The sequence below is a fragment of the Coturnix japonica genome, chromosome 38 (assembly GCF_054131305.1).
Source record: "Coturnix japonica strain WE chromosome 38, WE-NBRP24, whole genome shotgun sequence".
Taxonomy (NCBI): Eukaryota; Metazoa; Chordata; class Aves; order Galliformes; family Phasianidae; genus Coturnix; species Coturnix japonica.
Window position 1 is genome coordinate 894288 of NC_140700.1, and position 14492 is coordinate 908779.

At 58.2% G+C, this 14492-nt stretch overlaps 2 protein-coding genes across 15 annotated transcripts; one reads left to right on the forward strand and one right to left on the reverse strand.

Annotated features, from left to right (window-relative positions):
- The first annotated feature begins 47 nt into the window (after nucleotides 1–47).
- On the forward strand, nucleotides 48–11016 carry MICAL1 (microtubule associated monooxygenase, calponin and LIM domain containing 1). Of its 6 annotated transcripts, none has more exons than XM_085527014.1 (24): nucleotides 48–338; nucleotides 2895–3156; nucleotides 3874–4081; nucleotides 4154–4270; nucleotides 4343–4597; nucleotides 4819–4919; nucleotides 5000–5257; nucleotides 5651–5766; nucleotides 5858–5984; nucleotides 6316–6388; nucleotides 6741–6891; nucleotides 6961–7151; nucleotides 7252–7361; nucleotides 7444–7485; nucleotides 7573–7650; nucleotides 7920–8088; nucleotides 8172–8278; nucleotides 8366–8825; nucleotides 8907–8977; nucleotides 9074–9172; nucleotides 9269–9362; nucleotides 9438–9537; nucleotides 9619–9692; nucleotides 9758–11016. In XM_085527014.1, the coding sequence occupies exons 2-24, from the start codon at nucleotides 2896–2898 to the stop codon at nucleotides 9904–9906; spliced, it is 3411 nt and encodes a 1136-aa protein (XP_085383140.1). In that variant the 5' UTR covers nucleotides 48–338; nucleotide 2895; the 3' UTR covers nucleotides 9907–11016. The 6 variants fall into 6 exon arrangements, with proteins under 6 accessions (XP_085383140.1, XP_085383141.1, XP_085383139.1 ...); XM_085527015.1 differs by having other exon boundaries at nucleotides 9776–11016; XM_085527013.1 differs by having other exon boundaries at nucleotides 60–338; nucleotides 7441–7485.
- On the reverse strand, nucleotides 11015–14403 carry SMPD2 (sphingomyelin phosphodiesterase 2). 9 transcript variants are annotated; one of them, XM_015884766.3, is made up of 12 exons: nucleotides 14159–14403; nucleotides 13638–13715; nucleotides 13153–13249; nucleotides 12991–13067; nucleotides 12834–12927; nucleotides 12659–12748; nucleotides 12318–12400; nucleotides 12080–12212; nucleotides 11893–11997; nucleotides 11668–11824; nucleotides 11381–11421; nucleotides 11015–11162 (listed from the first exon to the last, which is right to left on the reverse strand). In XM_015884766.3, exons 2-12 carry the CDS (start codon nucleotides 13685–13687, stop codon nucleotides 11043–11045), a joined length of 1047 nt encoding a protein of 348 aa, XP_015740252.1. In that variant the 5' UTR covers nucleotides 13688–13715; nucleotides 14159–14403; the 3' UTR covers nucleotides 11015–11042. The 9 variants fall into 9 exon arrangements, with proteins under 9 accessions (XP_015740252.1, XP_085383172.1, XP_085383173.1 ...); XM_085527046.1 differs by having other exon boundaries at nucleotides 13420–13715; XM_085527047.1 differs by having other exon boundaries at nucleotides 13638–13728.
- Nucleotides 14404–14492: the final 89 nt, after the last annotated feature.

A 14492-nucleotide genomic window follows, 5' to 3' on the forward strand; every position in this document is an offset into this window, starting at 1 on the left:
CTGCCGCCCGGGGCAGGACCTGTCTGCTGGGCTCTATTTCTGGGGGCGGGGAGGAAGCACAGCACAAGAAGCAAAGCACTTTGTTTCATCACCGCTCTCCAAAACCACGATTGCAGCACAATTTGTGGCAGGGCAAAACGGGGCAGACCCGGAGACAGCCCTGCCCCCTCTGCTGGGATCCCAGCACCGCCTTCCAGCAGGAAAAGAGTCGAGAAGAGAGGAAAGGAACAGAATCAGAAGGAGAGGAGCCGGGAGGAATTGAACCGGGCGGCCGAAGCCCCTTTCAGCCCTCATCCAGCCCCATCCCTGCGCCGTTCCCCAACCGCGCAGACCTGAAGGTGAGCGGGAGGGGATGGGCAGAGCATACCAGGTGGGGGGGGATGTAGGGGTCACCCCCCTGTCCTCCCGCCCCCCCAGCTCCGTGTCCTGCTCCAAGGAGAATGTGGGTGAAAGGGGGACGGCATTGTGCGAGTGCCACCGGAAATATAGCTCCAGTTTTTTGCAGTGCAAGCTGCTGAGCCCCGGGGGTTTCTTTGAGATGCTAAGCTGCATGGGTCTCCCGTTGGTCTTCACTTTGCTAACCCCTACATTCTGCTCCCACCAAGACTAAGGGAAAAGGGAGTAGTTCCCTCATCCTGCACTCTTTTGCCAGTCCCACCAGTGCTCCCAGTACCAGGTGGAACAGAGCAGGAAGAGCTTTGCAAAGGGAGAGGCTTATCCCTATCCTGGCACCTTGCTCGGTGTGGGGGGAAGATGCTCAGTTGGTGTGCAGGAGCCCCCGGGTTTTTTTCCAATTGAACTTGGGGTTTGCAAGTCTGTGGTCCCTCCAGGGCACATCTGCTGCAAAGCAGCACTGCTGGGCATCCTACCCCAGCCAACACCCCCTCAGGCAGTGGGAGCTCAGAGGAGAGGATACTTGGTTATTTTTGCCTGCAGCCATCTCATCCCCAGCCCAAGCAAGAGCAGCTTCTTGGTTGCACTACCAGTGCAAAACAGCATCAGACAAGGGACAGAGCTGTCCCCATTCCATTAGCTGTAGTGACCTCTGTGCAGCCTGAGGGGCTGGAGCTGAGTAGGGGACATGGCTGAGCCCCATGAGCTCAGATGCCCCTGAGTGTTGACTTCATCATAAGTTCTCGGCGATGTGGTCAGGATGTGGTTTATGTATCCCTTGTGCAGAACAAACCCACAACGCACCAGAGAAGTGCTCACTTCCACTGCGAGTGGCTGAGACCCTCCCACGGTCTGCACAAGGTTGCTGCATCCCAAGGGGGTCTGATATCCACTTTCACAGACCCTTGGCAGAGAACACCCTGCTTGGATGGTGATCCCATGCAGACTGGCCCATGGGCTCTCTGGGCTGATCCCAGTCTGTGCTGGGAGCATGCACAGCAGGAGGGAGAGGCCCAGCTGCCAAGCTGTGCTGCTGGAAACCCTCCCAGCCTGTATTTGTTCTGTGTCTTTCCCCACCCTATTTCCATGTGCCGGAGGATGTGAACTTGCCAGCAGTGCTGCAACCCTTGGGGCTGCTTCCTCTCTGCATCCCCATGGATCAGGACAAGGGGAAACCCCATCAGCACAACTGGGCATCCCCACTCCAGGGTTGTTCTGCATGCATTCCCCTAAATGCTTCGTTTCTGCAGCTGCTCCAACCAGAGTTGTCCTGGGCTGAGTCAGGGCTGGCTACAAACCCACATCCTCCCTCCACCTGTAAGAGAAGAAATGCGCAAAGCATTTGTGCTTATATCTGGGGAGTGCAGAGGCAGGGGCTAAGTGCCTCGCCCCCCTTTCCTAGCAGCAAATCTGCAGGAGCTGAGCAGCCAGAGTGGTTCTGACTACTGTTAAAAGCTGTTGTTGTGGGGGGGTTCAAGCACACCAAAGGGGACACAGAGTACCAGCATAAGCATCGTTTCTGTAAGAAACTCAAAGTAACACAGCTTCTTGCTCTGACTCCTCCCTGCTGAGCCAAAGCACTGCGGTGGAATGTTGCGCTGGCATGGAGCACAGGCCTGGCCCCACATCACTGGCTGTGGGCAGGATGCCTCAGTTTCCCCAAGCTCTTCAAATTCATTGTTTCCCACTGGTAAGGCTGGAGAGCTTTGGGGAGCTGGGGTGCAGCTCAAAGGCAAAGCTCAGTGTTCAAAGAGGGGAGCACAGCAGCTGAGGAGCAGTGCAACAGTATGAGATTTCTTGCATCTCCTGCAAGGGTGGAAGCATCCCCCAGCCCCATGGTTCAGAGGTGGGTGGAAAGGGCAAAGCTTGGTGCTATGCGTGGCATGAGACAGCAGCGTGGTGCCTCCAGGTCTGGGGAGAGGTGTGTGGAGATGCGTGAGCGAGCATTGGACAGGTGCTGAGCAAGGGCAGGGTCTGGGGGAGTGCTACACCCCAGCTCTGATGGAAACCTCCCCATGTGCTGCCAGAGCTGTCTGTGTGTCATCTGATTATGTTTTGTTTCCCTTTTACCTTGCTGGGCTGTTGCAGTGCAAATCCTGCTCTCAAACCAGGGCAGCAGGGTCCTGCCCCTTCCTGTCCTGCACTGGTTGCACAGCAGTAGTTTCACCATTCTTGGGGCACTGTGGTTTGTCCCTGCAGCTGGGGCCCCAAAAACAAGAGGAAGGAAGTGGTAGCTTTGCTCCAAAACAGTGCTCTCACTCGCTGCAGGTACACACAGCACAAAGGAAGCTGCAGCCTTCCCTTTCCCTGACGTCACCCTGCACAGTGACACTGGGTGCAGCCGGAAAGGGCCCTGATTCTAGTATCACCGTCACTGAGATTGCTGCACCCTGTGCCACAAAATACCTCATGCTCAGACCCCAGGTCCTGCAGCATCTCTATGGGGATGGACTGGATGATGGCACTTGGGGGTCCTCCTCTTATCCCTGTTGTCCCTGCAGGATGAGTGCACCCGATGAGGAGCCGACTGACCCAGCCCATGCACTGTTTGAGCGCTTCATACGTGCCAAGCAGTGCCAGGAGGTACTGAGCTGCTTTAAGGAGCTGTGTCATCAGCTGGGGCTGAAGGGCAACGGGCTGCAGCTCTACCACAGCTTCAAGGCTGCCCTCAACTTTTGGAGTGCCAAGGCTCTGTGGAGCAAGCTGGATAAGAAAGCAGGACACAAGGACTATGATCAGGGCACTGCCTGCGCTGGCACCAAGGTACAGATGGCTGTAGGATGTGAGGTTGTGTCCCCAGACTGTGTCCATGGAGTGGGAGCATCCATTGGGATGTCCTTGGCGGAGGATGTGGGATGTGCCCATTGGGATGGCAATGTGGTTTAATGTCTGGAAGTGGTTTGATGTGATATTTAGCTCCCAGTACCCTCCCATGGCATGAAGCCACCTCAGTGCTGCTCGGTTGGCAGTGTCCATTCTATCCCCACTGTGGGAACTGCAAAAGGGTGGAGGGACATAGTGACCCAATGCCATGTGTCCCCCTGGGGCTGGGGACCTCAATTCTGTCCTTCATCTCCCCACTGTCGCCTCTCCCTGCCACTGTCACTTCCTGCCCAGCAGCGGTTCAAAGTTCAGTCTAATTACTGAATCTGCTACCAGCGAAACTTCCCCATCTGCAGCAGAGAGGAAGCGTGCGCACCTTATCTCGCCTGGCGCTTAGCTGCTGCCATTGCCATGATGCCATTCAGCCTGTGGGGAGGTGGAGATCGCCCCACAGGGCACCCTGTTTGCATCATGGGGAGGGAGGAGGGGAGTGGGAAAGGATGGAGCAAAGGTTTAGGGCAGATCAGGGGTGAGATTAGCCTTGAGCCTGATGTAGCACCATGGGAATGACACATGGCAGGGATGTCACATCATGGGGACATCACATTGTGGGGATGTCGCATTACGCGGACATCATGTCATCTGTCCCCTCTGCAGTGTCTGGTGGTGGGTGCTGGTCCCTGCGGATTGCGCACTGCCATCGAGCTGGCGCTGCTTGGTGCCCGTGTGGTGCTGCTGGAGAAGCGTGACTCCTTCTCCCGTAACAATGTGCTGCACCTCTGGCCCTTCACCATCCATGATCTGCGGGCACTGGGTGCCAAGAAGTTCTACGGGCGCTTCTGCACTGGCACACTGGACCACATCAGTGAGTGATTTGGGTGCACCCCAGAGCTGGGCAGAAAGTGCAGCTCTCCTTGCTCCCCGTGTCCCCTTGCAGGTATCCGGCAGCTGCAGCTCATCCTGTTGAAGGTGGCTCTACTGCTGGGTGTGGAGGTGCATACCAAGGTTCAGTTTAAAGGCCTCCATCCCCCCACAGGCAAAGCAGATGGACAGGGTAAGGCATGGCTGTAGGGTTGGTGACATCTTAGGGGCACAAGCAGACCCCAGTGACTCCCCTGTCCCACAGGCGGCTGGCGGGCTGTGCTGCAGCCCAGCTCCTCTCCCCTCAGCCACTATGAGTTTGATGTCCTCATCTCGGCTGGGGGAGGCAAGTTTGTCCCTGAAGGCTTCAGGCGGAAGGAGATGCGGGGCAAGCTGGCTATTGGCATCACTGCCAATTTCATCAACCGCCACAGTCGGGAGGAGGTGGAGGTGGCCGAGATCAGCGGTGTGGCCCGGATCTACAACCAGAAGTTTTTCCAAAATCTCTACAACAAAACAGGTCAGTGGTCCTGGGTCAGTGGGGGGGGGGCTAAGTTGTGCACCCTATCGTGGGTGCACGTCACCACATGTCTCCCCACAGTGGTGGGGACATGTGGTGGCCCCATAAAGCTCATGGGTTCTGCTCCAGATATACACCCTGTGGTGGGTGCATATCCCCACACAGTGATCCTATTGGTGGGGACCATTGGTAGCTCAGCTCAGCTCCTTCCTTGTCACCAGGGATTGATCTGGAGAACATCGTCTACTACAAGGATGATACACACTACTTTGTCATGACAGCCAAGAAGCAGAGCTTGCTGAAAAAGGGTGTCATCCTGCAGGTGAGGCAAGTGGGCTTGTCCCACCACTGGGATGGGGACAAATGCCACCCCCAGCCTGTTTGAACCACCTATCCCTGTAGGACAAAGCGGACATTGAGAGCCTCCTGTCCCCAGACAACGTGAACAGGGATGCACTGCTCAGCTATGCCAAGGAGGCTGCCAACTTCTCCACCAACTACTGCCTGCCTGAGCTGGAGTTTGCCCTCAACCATCGCAACCAGCCAGATGTCGACATGTTTGACTTCACCTGTATGACACGCTCTGAGAATGCAGCACTGGTGCGGGAGCACAACGGAGCATGCCTATTGCTGGGGCTGGTGGGCGATTGCCTGGTGGAGGTGAGCACTGTGCCTCAGTTTCCTGACCCCTGTGCATTTGTTGCTCCAACTGCTCCAGATAGCTGTCCTATCCCCAGGAACACATACCCAAATTGCTGGTAGCAGGATGCTTTGATGGGGGTGGGTTATCCCTTCTCCATACCCACTGAAGGTGGTTGGGATGCAGCCCAGTTCCTCCTGGCATGCAGCAGCCTCTGTGCAGCCATGGAGCTGGAGAGGAGATGTCTGTCTTTCCCTCTGCCCACGCTTCGCCACCTCTGCCTGCTTTCATCTCCATCAAAGCCTGGCTGCTCCCTACCTCCTCCCAGCCATCCCAACTGGCCACACAGATCCATCCCCATCCCCATACCTACCCCTATCCTTTTCTCCAACCCTTTACCTTCCTCTCCACAGCCCTTCTGGCCTCTGGGCACTGGTGTGGCTCGGGGCTTCCTGGCCGCCTTTGATGCAGCGTGGATGGTGCGACGGTGGGCGGCCAGGACCCCTCCTCTGGAGGTGTTGGCAGAGAGGTGAGAGTCCACCCTGGAACAGTCATATGCTCAGTGTGGTGGCAAGGTGTGAGGGTGGATGTGACACCCAGCACCATCCCCTTGTGCCCAGGGAGAGCATCTACCAGCGCCTGTCGCAGACCTCTCCAGACAACACCAACAAGAACATCACACAGTACAGCATCGACCCCACCACACGCTACCCCAACCTCAACCTGCAAGCTATCACACCCAGCCAGGTACTGGCCTAGAGTACAGGTGCAGAGCATCAGCTCTCCACTTCACAGCCCAAGGGGTGTCCTGCTTGGGTGGTAGAGACAGCAGTCATCCAGCTTGGTGCCCATCAATGAGGTGACACCAGTTGTGTGCCACCAGTTGACATGGTTCTCTGCCTAACTGGCATGGTCCTCTGTTCCCCAGGGGTGTGAAATCACAGCTGTAGGTCCCCGACGTGTGTGATGCATTCCCTATGGTATCTGGGGAGGGGGTGTCTGGGTGTCTCCTTTGCCAGCTTCAGCTCTGATGGCACTGGTTGGATGCAGCTGGTGACCTGAATGTCCCCCCTGACAGGTCCGAGACTTCTACCTTGTGGGCAATGTGGAGGTGGACCACAAGAAGAAGATAGACAACAGGCTCAGCACTGGTAGGAGCGGCCCCATGGTCCCTGCAGGCCACAGCAGGGTGGCAGCTGTCCTGATTTCCCACCCTAGCCCCTCATTCTGAAACCCCAGCATACAGGCGCTGCACTCCTCCCAGCAATGTCTGCAACCCCATCCCATTCCCTATGACACAGCCCCCATGGGGATCTCCCATCCCACTGCTTTCTTTTGGGGGTGTTTGTTTCCCTCCTCCTGATGCTTCCTCATCCCATTAATTGAGCTCTGGGGGACACTGCATGATGAAGTCCCTACCTAAAGCATGATGCAATGGGAGGCAGATCTCTATGGGGTTGTCCTTGGTTTGGGATGGGGATACGTGTGTTGCTGCCTTCCCAGCTGTCTGTGGAGACACCTACAAGGAGCTGCTGCGCTGGTGCCGGGATAGCACAGATGGGTATCACGGGGTGGAGGTGACTGACTTCACATCCTCCTGGACCAGTGGTTTGGCTCTCTGTGCCCTCATCCATCGATTCCGCCCCCATTTGGTGTAAGTGCCCAGCCCCCAACACCCCCACCCTACAGCACCCACCCTGACAAAATCCCACCCTTTCGGCAGGGATTTTGATGCCATGGACCCACAGGACCCCATACGCACCCACCAGCTGATGCTGGACGTGGCAGAGCAGGAGCTGGGCATCCAGCCTATCCTCTCCAGTGCTGAGATGGCCTCCATGGCCGAGCACAACCGCCTGGGGCTCATTACCTACCTCAGCCAGTTCTATGAAGCATTCAAGCCTCCTCCTCCAGGTGTGAATTGTGGGGTGGGTTATCCCACCCTGAGAACCCCTTGGGCCAGCTGGGTGCTCCCCGTTTACATCTCCAACGTGTTCCTATCCCCCCTGTGCAGCATCAGTGGAGCTCAGCAAGAAGCCGCTGTCCCCCTGTGGCACCAAAGGGGCCATCCTCTTTCTCAGCAAGCTGCAGAAGAGCCGCATCCTGGCTCACAAGTGCACTCAGGTGAGGACCCCCCTCATCACCCCACGCTGCTCCCAACAGCCATACCTCATAACTCTGAGTCCCATATTTTCACTGGCAGCAGAAGGATGCTGAGGACAAGAAGAGCAACAGGCACAGCACAGAGGTGGGTGCCTGCTGAATACCAAAAGGACACTCTTTGAGGTGCAGCCTGGGGGGGGGTGCTGAATCCTACTTGTTGCTGTGCCCTTAGATTGATGCAGTGCCATCTGAAGATACTGTGGATAATGACCACGATGCACAACCTGCTGCCACCATGGACCCTGTGCAGGTTGGTCCTCACCTTGTGCCTGAAGGGAATCCTCTTGCACAAGGGGCCAAGCCAAGGACTGGCACACTGGCTACGTCAGCGGAAGCCTGCAGGCTCCCGGCTCCTCCCACAGCATTTCCTGACCCAACTGGTTTTCCTGAGTCAGGCTGTGCAGTTCCCTCCCTCCCTGTGTCAACACTGAGCTCCTCTACAACAGGAGCCCCCAGCACCACCCAACCTCAAAGGTTGGGTCACCCCACATCACCCCAACCTGTGCTGTCCTCCCACAGACATCGGTTCGCCCAGAGAGCAGCGATGCCTGCTACTTCTGTGGACACCGCGTCTACATCCTGGAACGGGCCAGCGCCGAGGGACTCTTCTTCCACCGCAGCTGCTTCCAGTGCAGGCACTGTGGGGCCACGCTGCGCCTAGGAGACTACGCCTTCAACGAGGAAGACGGTGAGTGTGTTTGGAGGCCGGAACCAGGGGGGTGGGCAACTCTCTTTGCTTGCTCATCGTGTGTGTTTGCACCGTCCTCCCAGGTCACTTCTATTGCTCACTTCACTTCCCCAACACCCTTAGCATGGAGCTGCCCTCAGGTGAGCCCCCAGCGCTGCTCTCAAACAAACCTTCCATGCTGTCTGATGGGGTAAGTGGCCATGAATGGGGTCTAATAGTGGGAGGGAATGCTTAAGTGTGACACTCATCAGTCCTCTGCTACCCCTCCGGGCCTAAGGATGCTGTCACTGACCATGTGCTCTTGGATGCTGGGAGCCCCTGTGCATCCCCTGAGCAGGAGGAGCCTGGACCCCCACCCGCTTCCCCACAGCCACCCAGCGAGCCCAAGGTAGAGGAGGGTGTGGGCATTGGTGAAGTGCAGGATGCTACAGGCGCTGGTGAGGTGGTGGAGCAGGAGCTGCTTGCTTTGGGGCCGGAGGATACACTGGAGGAGGATGAGAAGAGCGAAGGTCCCATCACAGAGCCTCCAAAGGCAGTGAAGGATGCTGAAGAGAGAGGCGGCAGGAGGAAGATCATCCTCTCAGACCTGGAGAAGCTCCATCTTTCCTCACTGAGCCTCATGGGTGACACAGAGGCTGAGCCTCCCCCCAAGCCAGCACGGGTGCGGCTGCAGGCACCACAGGCCATGGTGGCCTGGGAGGAGGAGGAGGAGGAAGAAGAAGTAGCCACGGAGGAAGGTGGGTGGCTGCTGAGCTGGGCTGAGGGTCCCCGTTGGGCCCCATTGTGCCTCAGCTGTTCTGTGCTTTGGGGGGACACAGATCTGGAGGAGAGTGACAGTGAGGAAGAGGAGGAAGAGGAAGGCTTGGACCTGGGCATCACGGGAGGGACGGTACGTTCAGGCAGCAGCAAACCCATTGGTCCCACACTGTCCCAAATCAAGGCATCGGATATGGCTCTGCCTCACCCTCCCCATGTCCCTGCACAGAACCTGATACTGGGGGTCACAGAGAAGTACCCCACCTGGAAACACACACTGGACCGCCATGCGCGGGAGGCACAGATGAAACGGTTCTGCACAGCCCAGGTAAGGAGCCCTGCTGTAGAGGCCAGGTTCCCATCCCCGTCCTTAACTCATGCACTGGGATGCACTGGCCAACCATTACCCCTCCTCACCCCGCAGGCCATCCAGCGGCGGCTGGAGGAGATTGACGTGACATTCCGAGACCTGGAGCAGCAGGGCATCAAGCTGGAGAAGTACCTTCGGGAGGACAGCGGTGAGGACTTGGTATTTGGGGACCCTCCGTGCCCAAGGAGGGGGTTCATACCACTCACTCTGCACTGCCCTGCAGACAGCCCAGCTGAGCAGAAGACGCAGTGGATGAACCAGTTGCTGTACCTGGTGCAGAAGAAGAACAGCCTCATGTTGGAAGAGTCGGACCTCATGATCACGTAGGGCTGGGGGTTATGCTGCATGGGCACCCCCCCAGGCCCCTGGCCCTATGCTCACTTCCCCCCATTTCTGCCCTGCAGGGTGCAGGAGCTGAAGCTGGAGGAGCAGCAGTGCCAGCTCAACCAGGAGCTGCGTTGGTACATAGAGACAGAAGGTAAGCATCTGTGTGTACTGGGGGTGGGGGCTGTGTTTGGTGGGCAACCCCCAGCCATGTTGCAGCCTCCCCTACTCCCACAGAAGCCCTGAAGACCCCTGAGGACCGTGCAGCTGAGCAGCAGATCCTAGCAGAGCTGCTGAAGGTGGTAGACAAGCGCGACGCACTCATCCACATGCAGGAGGAGAAGCGGCTCAGTGAGCTGCATCCCTGAAGGATCCTCTGAGGGGAGATGGGGGGCTCTAGCAGTGCCCCCCTCCAGGCTGAGCATCACCCCAAGCTGCTTTGCAGGCAGCTGCCATAGTGAAGCTGAGACCCCACTTGCTATGGAGGGGGTGACAGCAAGGAGCACCCCTGTTCTGCAGCACAGAGAAGTGCCCCCCATGCCCAGCTGAATTTTGCCTTGGCCTTGTGCTTGCTTGAAAATGAAATTTGCAGGGCACATGAAATACATGGGTTGCATGGTTCTGCCCAGGATTTGCCAGAGGAGGAAAAAGGCCTGTAGGGGAACTGGAGTCTTTCTCGCTGCAAGATCCCACAGATGTGACCCCTTCAAAGCGGTTGCTGCCACAAGGCAGAACTGGCAGCAATGAAAGCTTTTGGTCCTGCAAAACCCCTCGTGCTCAAGCTGCTCCACTGCCTTCCTCAGGACAGTGCCTCAGTCCCAGTGTGTAACAGCTCTCTGCCCACCATACCCCAAGGGCTTTGCTCCTGGCAATGAGATATGGCCTTAGCCACCATGGGCAGGTGGCAGCTTGGTGCCAGATGTGGTGGGGCAGCAGCAGGAGCAGTGCTTGGAAGCCACTCTGAGACATCCATCCCAACCAAGAGCATCCATCCCAGCTGGGAACACCCACCCTAATCAAGGACAGGACATCCATCCCAGACAGGAGCGTCCACTCCAGCCCCTGACATCTGGCTTTATAAATGGAGCCACCAATGGCCAGACCAGACTGAGCCAGAAGCTCTGCATCTCCACTTTTGGATGCCACCTCCACACTGTCCCCATCCACCGCAGGATACAAGGGTCAATGTGCTGTGGGATGAGGATGTTTCTCTCCTAGTGGATTTTGCCCAGAGCTGGCACTATCTGTGACACTGAGGACAAACGGTGCAGGTGGGCATGTCCTCTTTGGCCCTTTGGGGCTTCTGCAATTCCAGTGCCTTTGTGTAGACCTTTAAAAGAGTTCCCAGTTGCTGCACAGCTCTTCTCCACAGTGATATGGAGCTTACAGTATGGGAGTCCTGGGTGTGGGATGTTCTGCACTTCCCACCCTGCTGCAACCCCCTGCCCTGGAATAAAACCTCCTTGACGCAGCACAAAGGGTTACAACACCTCTTTTATTTTATTCAACTAAAAAAGGGGTCAGGATGGGTCTGGGTTAGTGGCGGTGGAGGGGCTGTTCCTGCAGCCCCCTCATAGCCATCTCCATCTGCTCCTTGGTGCCCTGCAGCATCTTCACCTCGATGCTGTGGAAGAGGTGGAGGCCAGCAGAAAGGAGAAGGATGGCAAGGGCAAGGAAGGCCAGCAGGGAGAAAGAGAGAGCAGGGAAGGGCTTCCCAGCTGCCAGCCCTCCCAGCACACCCAGCACTCCTGCTGCCTGCAGCAGCAGCAGCAGCATGGCCAGCACCGCCATCCTGCCTGAGGAATAACGCTGCCGCCGTGCTGCCAGCAGCCCCACACACACCTCTGTCCGTGCCTCACTCAGCACCTCCATCAGCGCCGGCACTGTTGGAACAGGGGCTTGGGGGTGACACCCATCCACACCCATTTGGTCCCCATCCAGCATATTTCCATCAGCTCCCTTCCAAGGGGTGCCCCAAAATACCCTCCCCATCTCAAACCCAGAGGTCAGCAATATCCCCGTGCAGGACCCCACCAGTGTCTTCAAACCCATGCCAAGGGGATCCCACTAGTGTCCCCAAACCTTACTGATCATGCCAAGAGGACCCCAGTGGTGTCCCCAAACCTTACTGGCTGTGCCAATGGTGACACCCGCTGTCTGTCCCAGCCTCTGGATGCACAGCATTGCCATCACAGCCTCGTGGTCTGAGTAAGGGATGTCCATTCCTGGGACTGTTCCTGTGGTGGTCCTCAGCTCTTCACACCTCACTGTGAAGCTGGAGACAGCCTGGGCAAGGGGCAGTGGGGTCACTGGCTGTCCTCCGCCCCACGTGCAGCACAGAGGAACTCTGTCACCTTGTAGAGGATGTAGTCGATGCGGATGCCCAGCGGGAAGGGCTGCAGCTCCGACTTGACAGTGAAGCAGTTATTTGGAACGAGGGTGCAGCCGTCCTCGCAGCCCTGGGAATAAGAGCCCTGTGCTGTACCCTGGGCAAGGATGGGTACACAGGGCCAGGAGGGTCCTTGCTGAGCTGCCACTCACCTCAAAGTGCTTGGCCTCAGTGAAGGCATCCCGCAGTCCCGTCCAGCCACGCAGAAGCCGGATGCCCACATCTCCAGGGTGCATGTTGAGGTCCCCCCCCAGCAGCACCACATCGGCTGCCTTCGCCGTGTGGCTGCAGGGACAGGACTGACTCAGCCCTCTGTTTCAGCCCTGGGGGATGGGGCATCCCACTGATGCACCCCTCCCATAGTCCTGGCTGCAAACTGTGAGTGCTCACCGGATGAACTGTGCCAGTTCCCAGGCTTGCACTACGCGGTGGGGCAGGTAGGCATCCTTCTCCCGGCTGTACTCAGCATGCAGCTGGAAAACCAGGGGACAAAGCAGCCATGATCCCCTCCCTGCAGCACCTATCCTGCTCCACGGCTCCCTGCAATGCTTTTGTCCCATGGCTCTGTCTTATTTCAATTGACAACCTGGGACCTTCATTCCATTGCACTGCCCAGCTGGGGTCACCGTCCCCCCACCCTATGCAATATTAAATCATCACATTTTAGCAGAGTCCACAGAGAGGGGTCAGCAAAGGAGGGGTGCAGCCACCCATCCCCTTCAGGTGCTCACATGGGTGACATAGATGTTGAAGGTGATCTCAGCAATCCTGACAATGACGAGACCCACAGACTTGCCACAGAACCAGTCCCCATGCTGCAACTGCCAAAGGGGAAGGGAGGAGTCAGGGACTGGCACAGTTCAGTAGCGCCCTGTAGGTGCCACGTGCCCTTCCCACCCCGCTCACCATATAGGGGTAACCATTGAGCGAGTACTGGTAGAGCAGCGTGTCCACGATGGGGAACTTGGAGAAGACGCAGAGGCCGCTGCCGATGACACCGCTGCAGGAGGGCACAGTGAACAACCACCTCCCTCCCTCCAGGGAGTGTCCCAGCCCTTCTCACCTTCGGAAATAATGGGAGAAGGGGCAGCAACCACCCAGCTTTGCCTTCAGGGCACTGTAGTCACTCTCACTCCATATCTGCAGAACAGAGAGATGGGCTGAGACCAGGTGCACCCAGCACATGGGCTGAGACCTGGCACAATCAGCTCATGAGTGAGCTCACCTCCTGCAGCAGGACCAGGTCGAAGCCCTCCCGGCACAGCTGGTCCCCAATGAGGCAGATGCGCTCCTGACGCCTCTTGCTCAGGTAACGGATGGCCCTAAGCCATGGAGAGGGGCTGGGGATAAGGGCTCATGGGGACCCAAAATGGGGGGAGAGGGTATGGGGCAGGATGCAACTCAGGTTGGAGGAGGGGGGGGAGGGATGGTAGGGTAATGGGAACAACAGAGATGTGCAGGGAGCCTCTTTCTCAAAGATGCCTTTCCCCACCTGCAAGGTGAAGCAGCGCATCCCCACTTGGGGAGCACGTGGGGGACTCTTTCCACATGGGAGAATGAGGAGCACAGGGGGTAAGTCAAAGCCCAGCTGAATGCCCTGCCCCGTTTGGGCTGTGAAAACAGTGTGATCCCACAACGAAGCAGGCATGAAGGTGGCCCTCCTAGGGCAGATGTCTCCATACCCACAGCCCCGCCGGGCTCAGCACCCACCAGCAGTTGAGGTCAAAGACACGGAGCCGCAGTGCAGGGTCCTTCTCCATTGCCCAGCAGTAGCGCACAGGGAGGGTCCTGCAGCGAGCAGCTTTGGGGTGACAGAGCCACACAGGACGGCACAATGCTCAGCCTGCCCCCAAGTCTCCCTCCCACCCTCTCCCCCTGAACCTCTAATTGCCCCAAAATAGGAAGTCAACCATTCAAACCTACTCCGCGCTGATGGGGACGCTGAAAGGGGTGGGGGCGAGGATGGGGCGAGGATGGGGCACCTCCCTATACTGAGCAGTGCTCACTGGATAAACGTGAGCCGCAGAGTTACACAGCACCGCCCCGAGCACGAGAACAGTTACGGAGAGTTCTGGGGAACCTTGACCCGACCCCAACTGCACCGTCCCACCGCGCGTCACACAAAGGAATGTAAAACTTGGAAAGAGGGAAAAAAAAAAAAGGAGCCACGTGCGCGTCCCCCGCCGCCGCGCTGCGCGCCCGACCCGGCCCGCTCCCACTCCAACTCTCACCGAACTCTCAACCCGGGCCGATGCCACTCGGTGGGCGGCGGAATCGGGACGCGGAGCAACAGGTGGGAGCGGAGCAGAGCGCGGAGCCGGAGCGCGGCGCAAAATCGGGAGCGCCCCTGGAGTGTGTGCGCCGGTCCGGCTGCGGTCCGGCTGCGGTCCGGCTGCGGTCCGGCTGCGGTGCCGCGCCGCTCGAGGTCCGTGGGCGGTGGGGGGCAGCTGGACTACGAGTCCCGGCAGTCAGCAGTGCGGAACGGGAAGAGGAAGGCAGCCGGGAGCGGCCCCCGGAGGGCGGCGCGCAGCGATGGGGGGAGGAGGCACTGCGCGGGGCGCATGG